Source organism: Monodelphis domestica, chromosome 2, assembly GCF_027887165.1.
Source record: "Monodelphis domestica isolate mMonDom1 chromosome 2, mMonDom1.pri, whole genome shotgun sequence".
NCBI lineage: Eukaryota > Metazoa > Chordata > Mammalia > Didelphimorphia > Didelphidae > Monodelphis > Monodelphis domestica.
The window spans coordinates 394,156,943-394,179,463 of record NC_077228.1 but is presented as its reverse complement, the minus strand read 5'-3'; the positions used below and the strand labels follow the sequence as shown (position 1 = coordinate 394,179,463).

The 22,521-nt window shown below is 33.4% G+C and overlaps 1 protein-coding gene and 1 long non-coding RNA gene across 27 annotated transcripts in view; one reads left to right on the top strand and one right to left on the bottom strand.

The window, feature by feature from the left end:
* Window positions 1-22,521, top strand: part of TRDN (triadin) — a 547,971-nt gene that overhangs the window by 131,767 nt on the left and 393,683 nt on the right. For all 26 annotated transcript variants that reach the window (XM_056818706.1, XM_056818721.1, XM_056818719.1 and 23 more), the window contains exons 5-7: window positions 1,453-1,512; window positions 14,430-14,519; window positions 21,906-21,965. In XM_056818706.1, the coding sequence (XP_056674684.1) occupies window positions 1,453-1,512; window positions 14,430-14,519; window positions 21,906-21,965 (210 nt within the window). The remainder of the gene's footprint in view (window positions 1-1,452; window positions 1,513-14,429; window positions 14,520-21,905; window positions 21,966-22,521) is intronic.
* LOC107650944 (uncharacterized) overlaps window positions 14,679-22,521 on the bottom strand; it is a 73,934-nt gene continuing 66,091 nt past the window's right edge. Inside the window, exons 8-9 of the long non-coding RNA XR_008916663.1 lie at window positions 17,787-17,868; window positions 14,679-16,895 (exon numbers count right to left, since the gene is read on the bottom strand). This is a non-coding gene — a long non-coding RNA (uncharacterized LOC107650944). The remainder of the gene's footprint in view (window positions 16,896-17,786; window positions 17,869-22,521) is intronic.

The following is a 22,521-nucleotide window of genomic DNA, read 5'->3' as shown; positions in this document are numbered from 1 at the left end:
TCCCTTAGTGAGGAAGCCACAGATACTGAGAAAGTTCCACAGTGAAACAGTGACAGAGGCACAGTTTTTGAAGTCTGGAAGCTAAGAACAGGTCTGAAAAAGGTTAACTTATCTAACTGTTACGTATTGCCTCATAGAAAACAGCCTGGGATATATTTCTAGTTAAATTTCTATCCTTGAGAATCTCTGTCTCTCTCCTAAGTGGATAACACTTTACTATGCTTGATTCAATATAGTTATTCCTTGTATAAAAGCAGAGCACAAGCCTCATACAATTTTCTGAAATATGATTGACAACATTTTTGTTTGTGTGTCCAAAATAGACTTTGGAATGCTACTTAAATGCAATTTTCTACCCATCCTCTTTAAGAAGCAAAAAACAAAAACATAAACCCTGATATTTATGTAGCATATGAGGGTTTTCTTATAACAACATCTCCTAATAAGTAGTACAATTGTTATCCCTCATTAAAAAACAAACAAAAAAAAAACCTACTATCATTGGTGTAAAAATCTCCCAGTGGCAAGACTCCTTTAACCAATGCTAATCAACATTTGCTGTGCAGTTTTTATTCCTAGAGATTTTCCTTAGCCACATAGCCAATATGTCAGAGGTAAGATTTGAATCCCATACTTCAAGGATACCTTTCTAATTCCTTATATCATACTGCTTCTCTTAGCTATATTAGGGGACTTAACCAACAGTTAGAATACTAATCCAGTTTTCCTGACATCAGTTCCAGAACTCTTTTCCTGTCCCAATATTTTCTCTCTGTCTAGTGACTTTGGTTAATATTAATAAAGACCTTAATATGATATTTATTGTAGTTTAAATTAAGGGGAAATGCAAAGTTCACTTTTCTCCCAAGGCCTTCTGAATCACTGGGCATTTCCATATGTATGAAGCCACAGTGAAAGCGCTTTCAATATAAAATAATCTGTCTGCTCCTGTAATTATTGGTTCAATGCAATAGCCAATGCTGATTAAGAAACTTGACTCAATAATTCTGAGCTATACTTCCTATTAGGTAGCTGTTACAGCTCATTTCACAAATTCTTAATTTAATATGTAAAAATTGTGTCTTACTAAATCTAAATTAGATTTCGATTAAGGATTCTTAATTTGTAGTGAGTGTAATTGAAATGAAATGTAATTATAGTTTATGATAGGTTACAGCATACTAACATGGTGCAAACTTACCAAGATTTTTCCCCATGGCATTTTATTTATGGAACCACTATAATTTGTCTTATTTTAAGATGGTATGAATAACAGAAACAACAATATGAGTAATAAAAAGTTCTTCTTTTGTCTGTCACCATCTTGTCATATATGTTAATTCAGGAAATACTGTATAGCTCAGAGATCAATGTATATCTGAAGTTCTTTTCTTTCTCCCCTCATTATTCAAACTTTTTTTTCTAAAGTGCAAATTATGTTTTTCCCCTCAGAAATTCACAAAGAGAAGGCTGAAAAGCTGGAAAAACCTGAAAAGAAAATCACACCTAAAGGTAATAGTTTTTATTTGTTTTTCATTATTTATGTTCAGAATACATTCTTTTCATATCAGATTCTTTGAGCAGGATGAAATATATTTTTGCTTTAATGAGACATATAGGAGGCGAAAAAATAAATAGGCTCAACTTGACTATCTTCAAAATGTGTTATTTTAGAAATACGAACAAAACCATTGCCAACTTTAATTTCATGCAACAAATGAGCACCACATATTCAGACATAGAATAAAATCAGATAGTGCTTTGCCCATTTTATGTATGTAGTGAATAAGGAAACTGAAAATTTATTTTTTGAACCTTTTTTGATTAGCTTGGGGCATTATAAAGATTAAATTGCTTTTGGATAACATGGAAGTAACTATTAAGCTTATATGTCTAAAGCAAAAAATCCAAATAATAGTAAAAATGATCATAATATCTCACATTTCAATGTGTATATAAATGATGTGTTTACATATACATATATAATTATATAATCTCATTTAATCCCATAATATAATTAAATTAAATCCAATTTACCAACTTTAAAGTATTCATTTTTTGAAGCGCCGGTGATATAAGGATAAAAATGAAACAATCTATGACTTTAAAGGGCTTACATTCAACTATATGGAAACAGAATACAAACAGACAGATATCTAAAAGTCATATCTAAAGTAAATATTTTGAGGGGAAGGACTGGCAATATATGTGTTTTTAGAAGAGAAACCCTTGTATAGGAAGTAGCACTGGAGTTGGACCTTGAAAAGAACTAAAAATTCCAAGAAGAGGAGGAAGAGGGAAATACATCCAGTCATGAGAGATATATTATGGAAAAGAATAGGGGCTGGAGATAGGAGGCCAGTTTGACTGAAAAATGTAGACCATTGATGTAGAATAATGTGAAATTAGTTTAGAAAAATGGGTTGACTGGGCATGGTGCTCATACCTGTAATCCTGGCTACTGATACAGGAGATATATCACTATTCATCAAGGGGAATTATAATACTTTAAAATATATGGCAATCTAATGGTTTTGAGCTACTTTTGGCAGTTTTATGCTTATTGAGAGCATACCATTTGGATGAATTTTTAGTTGCTTTTTATGAGGTCACTGGATGATAAACAGTGCTCAGTGGAACTTTTTAAATCTAGTCCAACTTATCTATTTTACAAATGAACCAACAATAGTTCTGAGAAATTGTATGACTTCCCAACACTATAAAAGTGTCATTTAAGAGCCCAAGTCCATGGATTCCAACTTTTGGGCTTTCTTTTTTTTTCAACTATTTTACACAGCTAAAATATACCACACATCACTGAAACATACATTTTAATCTCACTTCCCATGCCAGGGAATACTTTTGAAAATATTTGGAGAAAAATGAAAAGTGATTATATGACCCACTACAGATTTTCCCTGTCCCATATCTCCTTTATGTGATCATACAGGAGCAATGGCTACTATATGGCTATTCAATGTTCCTTTAATAAAACTTCATCCAGGAAATTATCATAGATCCCCTGAGAATTGTGTACTTGTCTTTGCCTTCTTATCAACTCCCCTTGTCTGTGGTGACTTTTTTGAAGACAATTATCTGAGCTAACATATATACCATGAGATATACCAATAGAAACAGAAAAAGGATCCAACCAGTAACCATTCTTCTTGCTTGTTATTTCCACAATATTGCATTAGTGACTCCTTAATTAGAATGATCCAGTAAAATGAAGAATATTTAATAGCTACTACGTTTGTGTGATGTAAGTGGAAACTGCAGGAAGTTCCAAGCATTAAACCTTTGATTGTAACTCAATACAGAATAATTAGTAATATATATGTATACAATAGAATTGTATACTACAAAATTAATTATAATAACTACCAAATCTCAGTAACACTAATCTAGATTCTGATTAACCTTGAGCTACGTTGATATTTGAATCAGTCTGATTTCTCACTTTTTCTAAATCATCTTTCTCAGAACTGCTCAAAACACTTTTATTGATATGGTCTCTATAAGCTTAAAAGGGCCCCTTATGTTCCAGATTGTTCAGCCAATTCTCATATAAAATAGGACACTAACCCTTACTCATATGGAACCTATTTTTATTTCTACTTAGGGGATTAATGTATGCTTAGCATTCTCTCTCTCTCTCTCTCTCTCTCTCTCTCTCTCTCTCTCTCTCTCTCTCTCTCTCTCACTCTCTCTCTGTCTCTGTCTCTCTGTCTCTGTGTGTATGTCTCTCTCTTTTCCTCCCTCTGTTGTCTCTCTGTTCTTACTCCTTTGTTCATGCAAGTTTGGCATAGTTTGGAAGTTGTATTTGTCTGGGCAAACTAAATTTGAATCTCCTCATATATGTGTTTCCATTTGGATATATGATCAATGAGAAACACAAGGGTTTGGTTTCTTTTTTTCTATCTTTTTCTAGGTTTTAATGATCAGTTAATGGTGTTGCTCCTGGGTTGTATGTGAATAGGCAGATGGCACCATTTGGTTTTTGGACTTAGCTCTATTTGGAGCATGCTGTCAAAGGCTTTGAGCAGGGTACTGTAGAGTGGGTTTATTAAACTGTCAAAAGAGCTAGTGAGCATTGAATAATTAAAGCAGTGAATTTGGCTGCAAGTTCCCAATTTCTCAGAGCCTATCCTAGAGTGAAGAAGGTTGAGTAGCCTGGATAGGTTTCCTGAATAGCCCAGATATATTTTGGGATGCTGAAATGTTTCTCAGTAATGAGAAAATCAACTGGAGCAGACTAGAACTTCACTATTTCTGTGGAAATAAATGTGTGTAAATATACTTACATGTATAGATAGATATGTGTATGCATATACATATGTCATATTTTTATGTTTGTGCATGTGTTTCTCTGTGTGTCATATGTTTATATATACTTTCCACAAAATAAACATTGGACTAAGTTATAATAGTAGCCACTGTTATTTAAAAAGAGATGAAAAACTGTTCATTTATCCAAGGGCTTTGAAGTAAATTTGAATACAAAAGCTATAAATACTTTGTATTGGGTATTTCTGAAGGAGGAACTGATTTTGGAGAAAGCAGATACTTCATTTTTTGTTTTCACAGGAGAGAATTCTGATTTTGGGGAAATGAGATACTTATTGTCATAATTTTTATCCAGCCAGTTTCCATAATACACTTTGTAAGATATAATTAATTTAAATGTTAAGGAGACCTTAGAAGTTATCTAGTTCATCCAATTTCTGCTTTTCTTAAGATGTGGAAACTGAGTCTTAGAGAACTGAACTGATGATATGTTTAAGGTTTCAATGCAAGTAGCAAAACAAGGACAACTATAACTAAGATGGGACAATCAAAGAATTTCCCAAAGACTTCAGCTTTGCCCCAGGAGGGGAAATGTAAAGGGCTACTAGCAAACAACTCATTCCTCTATAAAAGAAGGCAGGGACAGGATGTAGTGGAAAGGAATGGGATTGAATTTTGGACAGGATATGAAAACATGGAATAGGGTAAGGAGAGGGACATAGTCTTTAGAAAAAAAGGTCAGATTTATGGAGTTCCAAGTTCCAGCCTGCCCATTCTATTCACAGGGAATTAAGCCAAGCCCTGGATCAGCAATCTAGTTCTCTCAGCGTAGACAAGTTGCTTGTAAAATAAGCAAGCAAACAAAAACCCCAAAGTTTTCAAGCTTTTATTGAACCCATGTTCTTCAGAACTCTGAATTTCTATAGGATTATGGTTCCATGTATTATTTTTATTTTTAGAATCCTATCCCTCTTCAAAATTAGAACTTTTCCTGATGAGTATCTAATTTAACATTAAGAAAATGTGAATCATTTGATCTTGGTTGCTCTTCTTTAAGCCATGATTTACTCTGCAAGTGTAAATATCCTAGGAGCACAAGTACCAGGAAAACAAAAGCCAGGAGAAATGTAATACTTTAAGTTCACACAAACTCTTTTGTACAACAGGGGAATAGAACTCAGTGTAACTCAGATTTTTAAGTGTATGTTTTATCACTCCTTTTTGAGGAAAAAAGAAATATGCTTATATCATTATTTATATTGAAAGATCATTTCCATTTATGACCAAGTTATTCATTTTGTCAGTATGATATGAAAAGTGGCATTATAAAATAAAGAGTAAAGGTCATTTTAATATCTCAGCAAGAAATGACTGATTTTAAAGGAGTTTGCCCATACTTACATTCAACCCTTCTTGTCTCCTGTGCAAAGGAATGAAAATAAGAATATGTTATATTGCCATATTGTATCTAGAAGGGTTTTTAGAGTAAACATCAGAGAACCAAAGTTCTTACTTATTCCTTCTTAAATCAATAAGAGATGAGAAGTCTTAGCTTTACATATGGCTAAGATAACACATTGCAAAACTTTCCACAAATTTGCACTTTGGGCCAATTGACTTTCATTGGTCATTTTTTGAGAGCCAAGCCCACAGTCTCCCAAAGTGGGGCATCCTTCTGACTAGATGGAGTGGTCACGCAAATAAAAGATGAAAGAAGATGGAGTGCTCAAATCTGTGCTTAGGCATCACTCAGCATTCTGCCATTGCATGGGGTTTGTTTATTTTATAGCTTCAGTGAGTACATGCTTTTCTGGCACACAATCATTTTTCAACATATGTGTTTCCATAGAACATAACAACAGACACAAAGCCTAAGGAGATAGTCAACAAAAACAATGTTGCTAGGTGCAGGGTGAGAGGGTAGAATCAACATGACCCAGATTTATGTTGGGGAATCCTGAGCACAGATTTATCTGAAGTTTTTATGTCTAGAAGAGAGGGTCCTATCTAAGTGGGTATATAAAAATCCTTAGGCCTAATTTTGTAAGTGGCATCTCCTGGTAATATTCTGGGGGAACATAGTGCAACATCTGTATTAAACCTGCAAGCATGTTGTTCTCATCTATTTTTCCTGGGGCTAAGTAAGAATAATAAACATAGCAATTCCAATAATAAAGGGATATTAATAAGGAAAGTCACTTAGGGGGTGTTTCAATGGATGTTTCCATCCTTCCTAGGGGCTGCTTTGCAGTCCCTAGTTTCCACATGTGACTGTGTCAAACAGCGTGGTCTTTGATGGCTCCCAGCAGTCAATGACTTTCAGTAACCAATTATAGAATGTTGTACTACCTTATCTCATATTCACTAGAAATTTGTTGTTGTTACTAAAGATCTGATCTCAGTCTAATGTTTTTAGCTTGGTAAAACCCCTTTGAGAATTGTATTAAATGTTCTTTGCTTTTTTACAATTTTTAAAAGTTTATTTATTTAGTTTTTAAGTGTTCTTCTGAAAATAAGTCACTAATTGTCCAAACATAATTCAATGATTTATTATTTAATTTGATTTTTTCAACTGAAAAAATTTCCTGAAATAATTTATTTTGAAATTTATTCCAGTGATTTGATGGATCCATAATTCCTCTACTATGGGTCCTCCTTATAAGTATTGATGGTAACCTATCCATGTCTGTTCTTGCTACTTCAGATTTTATCTGTCTCTCCAAAATATGCCATAAAGTATCTATGCAGCATCTTAGAGTCTTTCATCTAGCTGTTGTAATATTTTGTGGATCCATTATAACTCATATAGATATAACTCATAAATAGATAAAAATTAAACATTCAATTAATTAAAACCAATTTATTTAGTTAATTAAAATAATCCTTTTAAGTTTTTATAATTTTAATTAAGTAAATCGATGGATCCCTTCTGCTAAATGTTTTGCAAAAATATAAAGTTGTTAACATACAGAATTTTTCCATGAAGGTATGTTCTTTTCCAAAGTAGTTTCCAATTTTGACCAAAAATGACAAATCTTTATTTTCATATGCTTCAGATAGAAACAAAGTCATCAAAGCTTTGTATTGAGACTGTTTTCAAGTTGAAGTGAGTGCACTACTCTGTTTGTGAACACATAATAAACTCGATAAGTGTTTTTTAAGTAGATTTGACACAAGAAGGAAACTAGGAAATTTCCTGAACTTAAAGTAGAAGGTATTATAAAAGCTTGCATTAATCAAATTGTCCAAAAAGGGGTCCACTCTTAAAAGACTTTTGACTCCCTTTGAGATTTAAAAAAAATTGACCTATGAAACTAGAGTAACTGCTTTCTTCATCTTTGCAAGATTTCCTATTTTCCTTTCCATTTTGCTCTATATAAAATTCCAAAACAAACCATTTGGTATTATTTGTAGTCTGGACCATGCACACAAATTCATTTTGGGAAACAGGAGTGGTTTCCCTTCAGATATAGATAGCATTTATCTAAAGTGTATTACTGGTTTGGAAAATGCTTCAAACACATAATGAATGATTTGGTTGCCAACCCACAAAAATATATGGCTATAACCTCAAACTCTTACAGACAGACCCTCAAGGATGACAGAAGAATATGTTCTTTCATGCGTTTTGGAACTCCTTGCTTTTGATGATCCTACTTTTCACCTCCTATATTCTGTCATAGGCTTTCATTCCTTTTCATTCTTTTAATCTATTTACCAATTATTTATCTTGTGGTTATTAAAAAAAAAACAACAGACCAGAAAGGTAAAAACAATTAAGAAAGATCTACTCAGTGTTGTTGTGTCACCTATTTCCTGGTGTTGTTCACATGTGAAAGAAAACTAGAATTCTCTTTATTTATACATGGTATGAAGTGAAGAATATTAGTGAGCTACTTAATTTTATTGGACTAAAATACTCCTGTGCTTCAAATGATTTGTAAACTAATCAATATTTGATAACAGGTCTGTTACATGCCCTAAATACCATAACTATAGTTCTCCACACCACTGCAATGAAGGGAGAGAGGAAAGTTGGGGTCAATCTAGGTCAATATAATTATTTAACTTTTAGTTTTGTTTAATGCATTTTCCTTGTTCTACCTAATTTAAATACATAAGTTCATATGTATCTTTTTATATTTCTCTGAATTCTTTATGTTCATTGTTTTTGAGGGATCAATTACATTGACACAATTTATTTAAACATTTTCCAATTAATTAAAATTCACTTTATCTCTAGTACTTTGCTACTAAAAAACTGCCTCTTTGATTGTTTTGGTATATATAGGTTCTTTCTGTCTTTGACCTTCTTGGAGATTATGCATAACTGTAGGATTTGGGGATCAAAGGATCTAGACATTTTAATTGCCTGCTAAAACTTAAATTCAATTACTTTCCATAATAGTTTGCCAATTCACATAGCTTTGCCAACAATGTGATAATGTGCCAATCACCATACATTGACTTTTTTCCATCTTTGATCATTTTTGCCAATTTACTAAGTATAATGTAAAATCCCAGAGTTATTTTAGTTTTATTGTGCTTTTTTCTGATTATTAATGATTTGAAGGATTCCTTAATATATTAAAATATAGATTCTTACCTTTAAATTTATTTTCTCAAATCCCTTTTCTACTGGGGAATAACTCTCAATACATATGTTGTGTCATATGAATCTTGGATACCAGACACTCAGCAGAAGTATTTGATACAATGATTTCCCCACCCCACCCCCACCCCCGATAATTTGTCTTCTAATTTGGACTTCATTGCTTTTGTTCATTGAAAATCTATCAAATAATATCAAAATTTTACATTTAATTTTTGTGGCTTCTCTTTTGTTTTTAGCTAAAGAGTACTGCCCTTATCCTTAGTTCTGCATGAATTATTAATTACCAGGTCATTGGAAAAAGTTATTTCAATCAACGAATCTTCCATAATATTGATTTATGAATGTCAGACACCTGTTTTGGAAGCTCCTTTTTTCTCTAATCCCCAGGGTGAGATTTTGTATTCTGTGCACCATATAGGCAATCTGAATATGCAATATGATCTGTTGAAAATTATCATTTTTGAAAACCTCATGTTTTTATTAATGGCAAACTTAAACAGCACCTACCTCAATATCCTCAAAATTGTATCTTTTCTATTATAGACATTCTTTGCTTACATTTGGTCTGATACACCTCTTCTTTCAGTCTTTGTTTTCTTTAGGGCCATTCTACTTCTTTAGGTTGTATATGGGGGATTATAATGTATTGATTCTAATTTCTCTGATGGAGAATATAGTTTATTGAAATATTTGCAGATCTCTTTTTATTTGCCTTCTTCTAGATTCATCCATTGATTGAATGATTTGGTATGATTTTGTTTAACTGAGTTTCTCACCAAACTTTTGATAAACAGCTCCTAAAAGTTACATTAATATTCACGGATAATTAAAAACTTGGTAATGATTAGTGTCCTCTGCCCCTTTTCTAAAATGATTTCTGTCATGTCAGAAGCAGAAGAGGATTGCTCAAGACTGAAAGTCATCCAGGATGGTATTTTTCTTTATTCCATGGATTTTTAAAATATAATTATATAATATATATATATATATATAATTAACAATTATAATTAATTATCTACTGGCCAGTCTCATGGGGATGAGCTTCCCCCTCGATAACTAGTTATTCCTGTCCACCATTTGTCATCAGGATCCTTCTTGAAGCCTTATACATGCAGGAAAACCTGCCAACATTTGCAGCCTTGATTCAATGAGGGCATAAATGAATGTGGGTCACTTATGCCAAAATGAAGAATTAAGATTGTATTTTAGAGTCAACATAGAGGATACAAGAATAATTAGGGAGAAAAAACATTTACTTTGGAGTCTAAATTGTTTGGATAATATAAAAATGCAATAGCATATTTTCCAGCTATCTAGTAATAAATGCAATTTTGTTACAGTTTTTGAACACATGAATGAGATAGTTCACCTTTATGGACTGTCTACATTGGAGTGAAAACTTCCTATCAAATTTGAATTGAGTTAGTCAAGTAACAAGATGCTCCAAAGGACTATAGGATGAGGAAACTATAATAGACAGCTTTAGGAGACCTAGGTTCTTGTACTGGCTCTGCTACTCGTATTCTTTCTAGTGTTTGATAAGTCAGATAATCATCCTGGACCTCAGTTATGCTTCCTGTAAGATGGTAGTCTTGGACTAAATGATCTCTAACACCTAAATTCTGTATTTATTTATGCCATTCCAAAACATCAGTCTGCTAGGTAGATGTTCTAGGAAGCAGTTTTCGGATGTAGCTCCTCTTAACAAGACAGTGTTCACCACCCACACAACTTCCTTAGACTTCCACTAGAGACATCTCTGTAAAAGCTTCCTCCCTTCTCACAACCTGACTGGTCCCACTTCTCTGTCCAGTAAAAAGCCCCAGACAAATTCAGAGTCTCTTAGACTAAGGGAGTAACTATATGGAGATGAAGGGAACAGAGTTGTGCCCAGAGAAACAAAGTGACTCGATACCCCGGCTATATGTCTTTGTTACATAGTTATGTTGGAGTTATGTTAAATCTCCTTTTCAAGGGTTCAGATATTGCCATGCCTTTCATTTCATCCCAATGCCAAACCTGAATGAAAAGAAGGAGAATGCTCTCTTTAATGCCATGCCTACAACAGTCGGGTAGGAGAGTAAAAAGTATCAGAAAAGTTTCAGATTCAATGAACCTGTGATGGTGATGGTGCCAATGATGGTCTACCAGCTTTCAATCTTTAACTGTACAGATCATGCATATGGAAGCCAAGGATTAGCCCTCTGAAAACATTTATAATCATATTCAATGTATATATGTACAATGTTCAATCAGAACTGGCTTTGTGCCATTAGGTTTTTAAAAGTGTACTGTAGACTCACTCTTTAGTTTGAGTGAAATATGCAAATATTTCATTAATGAAAAAAAAAAACTTTAAAATTCTGCTTTCAAAGGAAAGTCCAAAAGGAAAGGGAGTCAGAATAGAGAGAAAAATGTTATATTAAAATTTTTAAAATATTTTACATGTGTATTAGTGTAAAATGTTTTTCCATTTTGTGACAGAGATGTTGAACAAAAGAAAAATGAGGAAATAAAATGAAATATATTTATATATATATATATATATATATATATATATATCCCACCTATCCCCAATTTTAAGTAGGAAATACAAGGATTTCACCAGTTTGCATAATTTCCTGCTTTGGTGAACTTTGCCATCAATCGCCCTGAGTCTCTGAAGATGCTTGGTATTTAATTAAAGTCAGTTGATCTTAAATTAAAGTGTGTTACTACTCAGAAAAACTCAGTGTTCAAAAGGGCTTTTTAAGTCTACCTTGACATTTTTGAGTTGCTCACTAAGAAGAGAAAGGGGAGCAAAGTGTCTGAGCATGACTTGGCTTCTGAGATTCCTATGCTTCCAGCTGCAGCTTGGGCACTGGTATTGTGCCTGATTAAGAACTGTAGGGTCAGACTTGCTGCTAGCTCTTAGTTCTATTTCAGCAAAGGACACCCAACCCAGCTGGCAAGCATCCAGGACCAAAAGCACTGTGAAAGCACCTAAAGCAGCTGGCAGAGATCTGCAGGGAGAACCATATGGGGACAGTTCAAGAAGAACTCTTGGAGCAGAATTGAGCTGAAAGTCCTGGTCGGGGAAAGGTCAGCCTTTGGACAAGCAGGGCTTTGCCAAGTTGGTTGCCACATATTAAAACCATTCCAAATGGTGAACTCCTTTTGTTTTTAATTATCAACATGGCTAAGGGACTTTTGTGTCTTATAAATAAGGATGACAAACAAATTAAGCTCTAGCAGGTGCAAAAAGCTTATTTTGTCCCCAGCTAAAAATGTACCAGCTAAGACGTAACTTGTCAAATTGTGTCAGTAGCAAGAAGGGTTGATGTTGTTGTTTTTGATTTTGTTTCCCCCCCTGCTTCCATATTTTTAGATATCGAATCCAATCTGAGAGGCACAAAAAGCGAGTGGTTACTATTGTCAGAATGATTCTAGTCCTGAAGTTGGATTTGATTCTTATGATGGTTCTGATGAAGGAAATACAGCAAGCTTGGAGTTTGCTTAATCTCTCCAGTGCTTGAAGTTTCCTCCCAAGATGCTGTAGTGGCTGGTTTCCATTTTGAAGAGCTCCCTAGGGTACTTAGGTACAGCTGCTTCTCTAAGCAGTATTATGCTGCCACTTCTGAGGATAATGAAATGTCGGTGTACAGTAACTGGGTCTGCAAATCAAAACTTACACTGGGAGGAACCAGGCCTTCCCTAGGGTCTTGAGGATAAGGCATTAATATGCTAATCTGAGGTTGAATTCAGCCCAGTTGCTCTTTTGATTTTGTATTAATTCTCTCATTTATGTCCATGTGCCCATCAATCTGAAAAACCTTGAATAGAATGGACAACCATCTGTCTGAGGTGGGTTAGGGCCAGTCCTTCCTGGAGGCAGAAAGATAGACAAGGCATTCTCTTGAGAATCCTTCTAATCAAGGTACAGAAAGAATAGTTTATCACAGCCAAAGTTGGAACTCTTGGAGGAGCTTTAAAAAGGTTGTATTTTACTGTTGTAATTTTTTTTTAGTTTAATCTGAGACATATTACAAAATCTAAACTAAAAAGTACTGAGTTGTCTTGGCGAAAAATATGGGTTAATAAAGCAGAATAAAAAAGACCATAAGCAAGCCTAGTGAATGGGCCTAGACTAATTCTCCCACAAAATGTTCCAGGACATCCAAGCCCATGCTCTATTCACACTCATGTAAAAAATGTTACAAATGTAGTTTTCTATGTGAAGGGCCTTATTTTCTGATCTTCAAAATGGGATTCCAATATTGGAGATTTATCTGTTTCAAGAGGTGGTTTTGTGAAACAAATAGAATAATAAAAATCTGTATGTTATTTCCTTTATTCTGTTACATTCCGTTATTTCGTTGGAATTTTAACAAAGTTATTATGATATGTATTTTTTTAGTCTTTTGACTGCAAAGTCACAAAGGCACCTGGCAGCTGGCAGAGGGCTGCAGGGAGAACCATATGGGGATAGTTAGAGAAGAGCTTTTGGAGTTCAGCTGAGCTTCTGGTTGGGCAGAAGTCAGCCTTTGGACAAGTGAGGGTATGCCAACTTGCTTGCCAAATATTTTGACAATAAAATCTTTTGACTTGAAAGATGGAAGATTTAGTTTTGAGTAAGCTTTGACATTAGATTATGTGACTGAGCAAAACCATTTAAACACTCTGCAATGGGGATACTAAGACTTGTATTTACTACTTTACAATTAGGTAACTTAAGGTTTCTAAATCTAAAAATGCTAAAGTGTGAATGATTCGTATTATTAAAAATCATTAAAAGAAAATAGTATTATGACTGTATGTGTGGAAGACAGACAGACAGACAGACAGACAGACAGACAGACAGACAGACAGACAGAGAGACAGAGAGAGAGAGAGAGAGAGAGAAGAGAGGAAGAGTGAGGGAAAGAGAGAGAAAGAGAGAGGATGTCCAAGTCTGGCCACTTCTACTGGTACATGGAAATACAAGAAAAATTTTTCTCACTCATCATCTTTCAGAGCTACATATTCCATTGCCAGAAGCTATTGGATCCTTGAAAGAACTTAGGATATTCTCTTACCTTTTGGGGCTCTTCTCTATTAATAATTGGTATTATTAACTGCATGCTCTTGGTTCTTGGTTAAAAGGAAAAGTGAAAAGAAAAATCTATAGATATCAGAAAAGGCTCCAATGACTAGTAGTAATTGAAAAGAGATTTTGTCATTAACATCTTTTGACATATATGTGTATATAAAACATATGCATAAAATTTTAAAAAGAAAGTTGACAAAATTACTCATGTTTTCATATATCTCTATGTTTTCTATTTTCTTCCAAGTATTTTAAAAAGTGTTATTGATGTTTTCTTCATATCTTATACTATACACTATTCACTCCTACCCTCTAAATAGTAACTAGTATAAATGCACAGATGTTTGTGTTTGTTGACAAGTGTAAAATTCAAAATAAAAGGTCTGGTATCTTAAAATATGTTTTATGCCACCTTATAATTTATTTTGCTTCTAACAAAATATATTATTTATTTCTTTATAGTAACTCACAAAGAAAAACCAGAAAAAGAAAAACCAGCAAAAGAAAAACCAGCAAAGGAAAAACCAGCAAAAGAAAAACCAGAAAAGAAAGGTACAGAATTATTCGTTTATTTTACTTTTGATGTACTTCTTTACTCTGCCTTTTTTTTCTCTGTTTTCTGGTGTAAATGCATTTGGGTTAGTTATTTACTCATTCATGGCTCAAGGCTCTAATTATATGAATTCTTACTTATGTTATCTCACTCCCCCCCCCCCAGATGTTCTACTAGAGAAATCTCACTAAAGTCTTACTAGGATGACATAAGGAGGTAATCTGAGATTCTGAGATTCTGAAATTGCCCAGAATAGGGCAAGTTCTGGGTTAGTCTACCATTCTGAAAAACCAACAGCTGTGGGCTTCCATAATTGCTTAGTACTTAACATAATGTCTAGCACTTCCTAGGTGCTTTATAAATGCTTATTCCCTTCCTGTCCCCAAAGAACAAATATGTACTTATTGTCCAAAGACCAGCTTGTCTACCCATGGAAAGCACAGTTCAGTGGAAAGAACATTGATTGAAAAATCAGGACTCTGGGATTCAAATTTCATTTCTGACTCTTTTATTACATTTGTTATTTTGAGTAAGTCACTAAACCTGCCTGAGACTTAGTTTCTTCATTCCTGAAATTGGAGGATTGATTTAAACAACTTCCAATAGTTCTTCTATCTTACAATTAAAGATTATTTTTGCATTATTAGTATATTTTTTATTCACTTCACATTTGAATTTAAAATATTTGTTTTGTATTAATGTTTTCTATAGTGATGATCTAAATGGATTTTATACGATTATCTCCCAATCTATTGAGAAAAGAATGCCCACTTGCTTTTTCTTAGAGAACTATGTCCTTCCCTATCCTTTTCTTTTGCCTCACTGTGGAGATGACACTGGATTCCCAAAGGTTATCCCAATGAAATATTATTACTGAAAGAGCCTGCCCATCTGGAAATACTTCAGGTACTGGATTCAGTGAAAGATAATATCCATGTAATCTGAGGAAGAGTCTTTATAAATTTAGAAGAGAGAGACTCATACCAGGTTGGAAATCAGATAAAATTTTTGGCCATAGCAACTCTTAAAGATCATCTGTGGTCACTGAAGAGTTATATAGTCTATTAGTGAATTTCGGCCCTGATTAAATCATAAATTTTTCAAGTAGTGAAATATATTATCAATCTTTGCTTAAATTTCAGATTATGTATATTCAGAGTAATGGCATTATTAATGTATAATTTTGTTCTTTGTTGATTCTTTGTAACTTCTATGATGTCTAAATCATTGGTGGTTTTTTCAAATATGAAGGAGAATTTATTACTTTTTAAATTGTAATTTTTTCAAGAAATTCTGCAAATTTAAAAAATAATGTACTACAGAAATTGGATTAAAGCCAGGGACATATATTCCCATGAAAGAGCCTTACTAGTTACCAGATATCTCATACCAATTATAGTATTTGTGCTTTTAGCTTTTAAATATTATACATGTTTTTTGCCTGGGAAAGATAATTTACTAAGGCATTAATGATAATAGTGTATGAATGGAGTCCTGTTCAATTCAGCTGAGTTCAGACCTTCCTTTTCAAACCTGTATCATTCATATCATATGACATTAAGTAGAGATCAGGGAGTAGCAGTGGAAAGATCTCCTTGGCAGGTTGATGAAGGAGAATATAATTATAGTTGGAAAGGAGAGAGATTCAAATTCTATTCTTCATGGCTCTGCAGCTAGATATATGAATGTCTAAACTCTCAACAGTGTTATGTGTTTTAAAATCAGTGGGATTCTGATATTCTTGCACATGGAATGATGGTTTGGAACATATCTAAAGAAAAAACAAATTTCTTTTAAAGGCTGAAAATTTTGGGGTAGTTAGATGACTCAGTAGGTTGATAGGCAGGCCTAGAAATGGGAGGTCCTAGGTTCAAATCTGGCCTCAGACACTTCCTAGCTGTGTGACCTTGGGAAAATCACTTAACCCTTATTGCTTAGCCCTTATCACTCTTCTGCCTTGCAACTGATACATAGTATTGATTCTAAGATGGAAGATAAGGGCTAAAAAATAAATAAAGGCTGTCATTTTTTAAAAATACTTTGTTTTTCCTTAAATACTTGAGGATAGCTATTCTTAGTTTATTTTCTGTTTAAATATTATCAGTAACCATGAAGTTAATTACTATTCATATTCTTGAGGCAAAAATATACAAAATTGAATTCCCATTTTCTCTCCAATAATTTCCTAAAATATTATTAGGAAAAATATTAAATGTAATAATATAGTTGGTCTTCTCTCCCAAACACATCAGTGAATCTCCCCTGGATCTCTCTTCCCTTCTCTTCTCTTTCTATCCATTTAATGTTGTTGGAAATCTCTCATATCCATTTCATGACTTTAAAATTTTCTTTCCCTTCTTTCTTCTCCACAAATGCTACATGAAATGAGAAGATTATTTTTTATAAAGTATGGAAGTCTGAAAATGGGATCCTAAAAGCTGAATATATTTTAAAGCCTTTGAACTTCAAATAAAAAGAGTATACCACATGATAATTCCCACTACCATTTTCATTTACTCATGTGGATCCCAAGAATTGGTAGAACAGCAGTATATAAAAGTGAGCCCTTTTAGAATCCTGCTGTCTCAAATTCATCATATTCTTACTGCTTTTTTCAGAGGCAGAAATTTATGGGCTAGTTATTTTGATTAGAATTTTAGCAAGACCTACTGGAAGATATATTTTATATTTGAAATGGAATAAAATCATTGGACATCGCAATTTATAATACACAACACACAAATTACATTAGCAAGTTGTTTATTTTCTTACCCTCTGGAGATTTACTCTGTTTCAGAGAGTTTATATAACTACCGTGGCAAAATATGACCATGACAGATAATTTATTTATAATGTTTTCCTAAAGGAACACTCATTTCACTCCAAAGGTGAATTCATACTATATGCTTATTCTCCCACCAATTAAAAACAATTGTGATAGTAGTAGCATCATTGATAATATTAATAATAACAACAATAATAATATCACTTTAAAATTTGCAAAATATTTTGTTTATTAAACTCATGTGATTCTCACAATGAATCCAGGAGGTAGGTTGATCCCGTTTTCTACATTTTATAGTTGAGGAAATTAAGTCAGGGGGAGTACATATACTTTTCTAGGATTACACAGTTTGTAAATATCTAGGGCAGGATTCAAACCTACATTTTCCTGACTCAAATCCCATTCTATTTACGATGTCAACTAACTACACAGTAGATTTAACTTCCTAATTATTTTTTCAAAAAAATTAAAATCAACTTACAGTGCTTGGATACAATGTTTGATAATCCCATTAGAACACAGAGAGGAAAAGCATGAATTCAATGGAGAATATGTTCAAGAACCTAAAGAAATCAATCAGAATTTTAAAATTGCATTAGGTATGTAGAAAATAGAGATTTTCTGGAATAATTTTATTACTACAATTGTAAGAGAATGACCTATTTCACATGTTTGTAAAATTTTTCCCAAAATTGGCAAACATTATTCAATAAAAAATCAAGTAATTAAACATTTAAAAGTTCATAAAAATAATTGATGGGTGCTTTTTATGGAAGCACCATCCTTCAGTAATCATAATTATAATTGCAATAAGAAATTCATTTCCTGTTGGTTCTAGTAGCTGCTGATTTGATGTGAATAAATTTTGAGTATCATCACCCAGTAGGCACTCAATAAATACCAGATGATCATTTTTTACCGCTGGAAAGGATTCCAACATGGATGTTCCAGAGCCAGCTTCTACTGGTTCATCAGAGATGATTATCAAATTTTCAGAGTGAGTTATAAACCTTATAAATCAGAGGATGCCACAATTCCAGGCTTGATTTTTTGTGTATGAGGGTTTTTTTTTTAATTTTTGATTATCTGGACTTAAGAAAGCATTGGAGACAATATTAATTTGCATATTAAACTTAAATATGTCATGAATATATTTTCTCCCAAATATCCAGTTATTAATCATTTGCCTCAAAAGAATATAGTTGAACCTCCAGTTTAAATAGTTATGAAAAAAAAAGCCAAGATAAGTGATGGACCCAAGGACATATTTTTAATTAGTAGAAGAATTGGGAACAAAAGCCATGTTTAAATATAGTACCATTCTAATGAGTATACTTTTCAATACACTATGGATGTATTCATCAGTGTTTGGTCCCTGATATTCATAATGTATACCTAAACCAAATGTTTAGAGGAGTCTATGAAGAAGTTAAATGATAAGACATTTTTGTAATGAATTGACTGAAATAAAGTTAGACTAAATAAAAATATGCATGAATAAAACTTACTCAAGCTATAATCCCCATTAGTTAGTCTCTCCCACCCAGAATCCTTGTTGCTTAGTCAAAGATAACCTATTTTCCCCCTTTTCTGATTAATCTTTTTTTCCTAATATTTTAATTGGATTAAGTATCTCTAGAAGACCATCAATTAAATAATAGAAGATATGTACCCATACTAATGAAATTACAGATCCTAAAATTAGTATGACTGAATCTGAGACATAGTTTACCAACTTATAAACAACAACTTTTGTATATTGCATAGGGCAAAAAGGTGGTGCAGTGGATAGAGCACTGTTTGGAATCAGAAAGAAATCTTAGTTCAAATCTGACCTCAGACACCTACTAGCTTTATGACACTGGGCAAGTCACATCACTTTGTTTGCCTCATCTGTCAAATGAGCTGGAGAAGGAAATGGCAAACCACTCCAATATCGTGGCCAAGAAAAGCACAAATGAATTCACGAAGAATTAGATAAGACTGAAAAGCGACTGAAGAACAGTGCATATTGCATACTGTATACTGCAGTCTTTTTTTTTACCATATTAATCCTTTATTATGAAAAGAAATGTTATGCATGTACACTGCAACACTATGCACAGACATTGATCATTATGAAAAAACTAACAACAATCTAAATAAGTAGACAGAAATTAGAAGACAGCAAATTAGATGTTTTATTAAAGCTTTTTAATGGGTTTTTTGTGCATGCGATTTTCCCCTCATTTTAATATTGATAGTTAATCATAATAAATGTTTTTTTCAAAATGTTAACCAAGGCAGTATTTTAATCAACAGTGTATATTCAAAGTGTAGCATTGTCTTAGCAATGATCTCAGGCAGCAGAGAATTTGGAGCCAATACAATTCTAGCTCCCTTTTATATATATATTACATATATATATATATATATATTTTTTTTTTTGCCTTGGAAAAGCTTTGTCTTCTTTATCTACTGTGATCATCTCTCCCATGTTACCCTTTGATATAAACCCAGATGAAAGAGACTCGATAGCACTTGGGTCAGAGTACCATATGTTCACCTTGTTTTCTTCCTTTATGAGTGAAGAAGAGAGAAGTTCATGATCACACTCCTTCACTAAAAATAATAGCTCAAGTTTTTAATAGCACCTATTGGTTTCCCAGGTGTTTATTTTGTCCAAGATTGTGACATTACTGTTTGAGAGAAAATTTGAACCCAGATTCCTGATTTCATGGCCTGTGCTCCTTCCACTAAGCCATGTGGCTTCTCAAAAGTAATAATTAAAAAACTGGAATTGTTCCTTATACTATGCTCCAAAAAAATGGTTAAAATGTAAGCAGGATCTGTTGACATAAACTTATGGTCATACAATAGGAATGTTGGTTGGTGTTAAGATTAAAATTCCCTAGAGAGTGTATCATACTTTATAATTATTTATTAAATCATAAAAAGCAGGTCAGAGAAAGAAAAGGCACCAGGCACATGCAGCCTCCTCTTCCCTTCCCAAGCCTCTGCTTCTTCCCCCCCACTTAATCTCCCCAAAGGCTGTGCAAGCTTCTCAGCTCACCCCCTGACACTTCCCTAGCTGTGTCATCTCACCATCCTTCATCACCAAGGAGCCAGACTTCCCTTCCCAATCTGAACATATAGACTCAGTGACAACACTTTCCTGGGTCTCCAACTTACCACAGACTGGGTCAGAGGCCAGTCTTCTGGATGCCAAGAGTCACCAGGGATGAGAGGAGAGCCTGCTCTGAGTGTCAGGGAGCCACAAGACTTCTGGCATCCTCCCAGAGTGTTCATGAATCTCCCTTATACATCTTCTTAACTCAATAAGAAGGTGGGGTTAATAGCAACCTCAAAAAATAGGGGTTCAAGTGAAAAAATAGGGGTTCAGAATAGTGAATTCTCACTTTGGGAAAGAATGGATTCTAGTAGGAAGACCAAACACCACACCCTTTTGTCCAGGAATCTGACCCCCAAGTATTGCTTTTTGAATTAATGGATCAGATCATTTCCTGACTCAAAGTATCAATTTTACCTATCATCATTCATTCTACGGAAGTTTTTTTTGTTGTTTATTTGATTTTTTTTGTCTTTTAGTCAATTTCTGAAACGTAGAGGAAAGGTCATGCTTTAACTCCTTAATCCAAAATTGTCAAAACTTGTCTGTGGTATGTTAGGAGCCAGCAAAATGTCCAAGTACAACTTTAACCAGATTAAAATGTAATTGAGATATATTTAACAAAATAAATACAGATACAATATAAATGATGTTAATTTGTGGTTCTCTACATAAGCATGCAGCCAACAAGTATCTCCTGTTATTTGATTTCAACCCAATTGACTTAAAGTATTACCAAATAACATCATAATAGTCATCAAAATGCAGGAGCACTTAGTGGCACAACTGGGACTAGAGGTCATGTCCCAGATGACGTAGGCATTTAGTGATGATGTTGGGGATTGAAAAAATCAAAGTAGAAAAATGCCAAAGACAACCTTTGCCCACATTATATTCCTGAGGTCTGACTTATGGGATCATTTCAAATCATCTGTGTGCTACCTTTATAGATATGCCCAAAATAAACTGTAGAGTATTCCTGAGAATCATATTGACAGTAATATAAAGAGAGTTTTAATAATTAAAAAAAAGATGAATGTGCACACCAGTTTATAAAGATTGAATTCTACCATGTTGTACTCTGGTTTTCTAAACCTTTTGTCTCCTGTTAGCCCTCCACCACTGGGAAGAGAATGTTTAAAAATTTTATGTGGTAGGTGTGTTGAGATAATAGTGATTATGGAATGAGGTTTTGAGTCTGGAGTGAAGTCCAGAGTTCCAACTATGTCTCAGAAAATTAGCTGAGTAATCTTAGGCAAGTGAACAGTTTTCTCATGTATAAAATGACAACTCTAATAGCACTTAACTCACAAGACTTTTGTGAAGATCAAATGAGATAATATGTGTAAAGTGTTTTAAAGCAAACCGTAAAGTAACATATGAATGTTAGCTATTATTATTCATGGAAAAATGATTTGTTCATGTGACTTGAGTTCCAGATAATTCTTCACTCTTAAATTCAAATATATGATCATTTCTTTTCCCTTCTAGCAAGTCACAAGGATAAAGATGAGAAAAAAGAAAAACCAAAAGCAAGAACACCACCAAAAGGTAATTGCTATTGAATATACATTTATATATATCCAATATATATCAAACACATGATATTTTCAGTCAGTAGATAATGTAATAATTTTATGAATCCATGTATATATATATATATATATATCAGTATAGATTATATTTTGGTCAAATGATGCCTTCTCTAAAGGAGAAAGATGGGAGGGAGGAAGGAACAAATGAATTAACTTTAAAAAAATATGTAGAACAGACCATGTCAAGACTTCATATCCTTAATTGTTTTGTTGCACATCTGAAACTTCTACATTGACTACCTGTTCTTTCAAATATGGCTGATAGGATGGGTCATTAAAAAGTAATTAAATATTTTGAAAGAGAGAAGGAAATGAAATATGATATATGGTTTGGTGGTACAAAAATAGGGGACTTGGTAGACCCAGATCCTTAATTAAATTTTGGAATCTCAGGAGGAGTTAAGAAACTTAAGACTCCCTTTTTTCTTCTCAATATTTTTCCAACCTCCCATTCATACGCTTCTCATTATGAATTTGTGATCCACGACACTGACTTCTGTTTTCTTGATAGA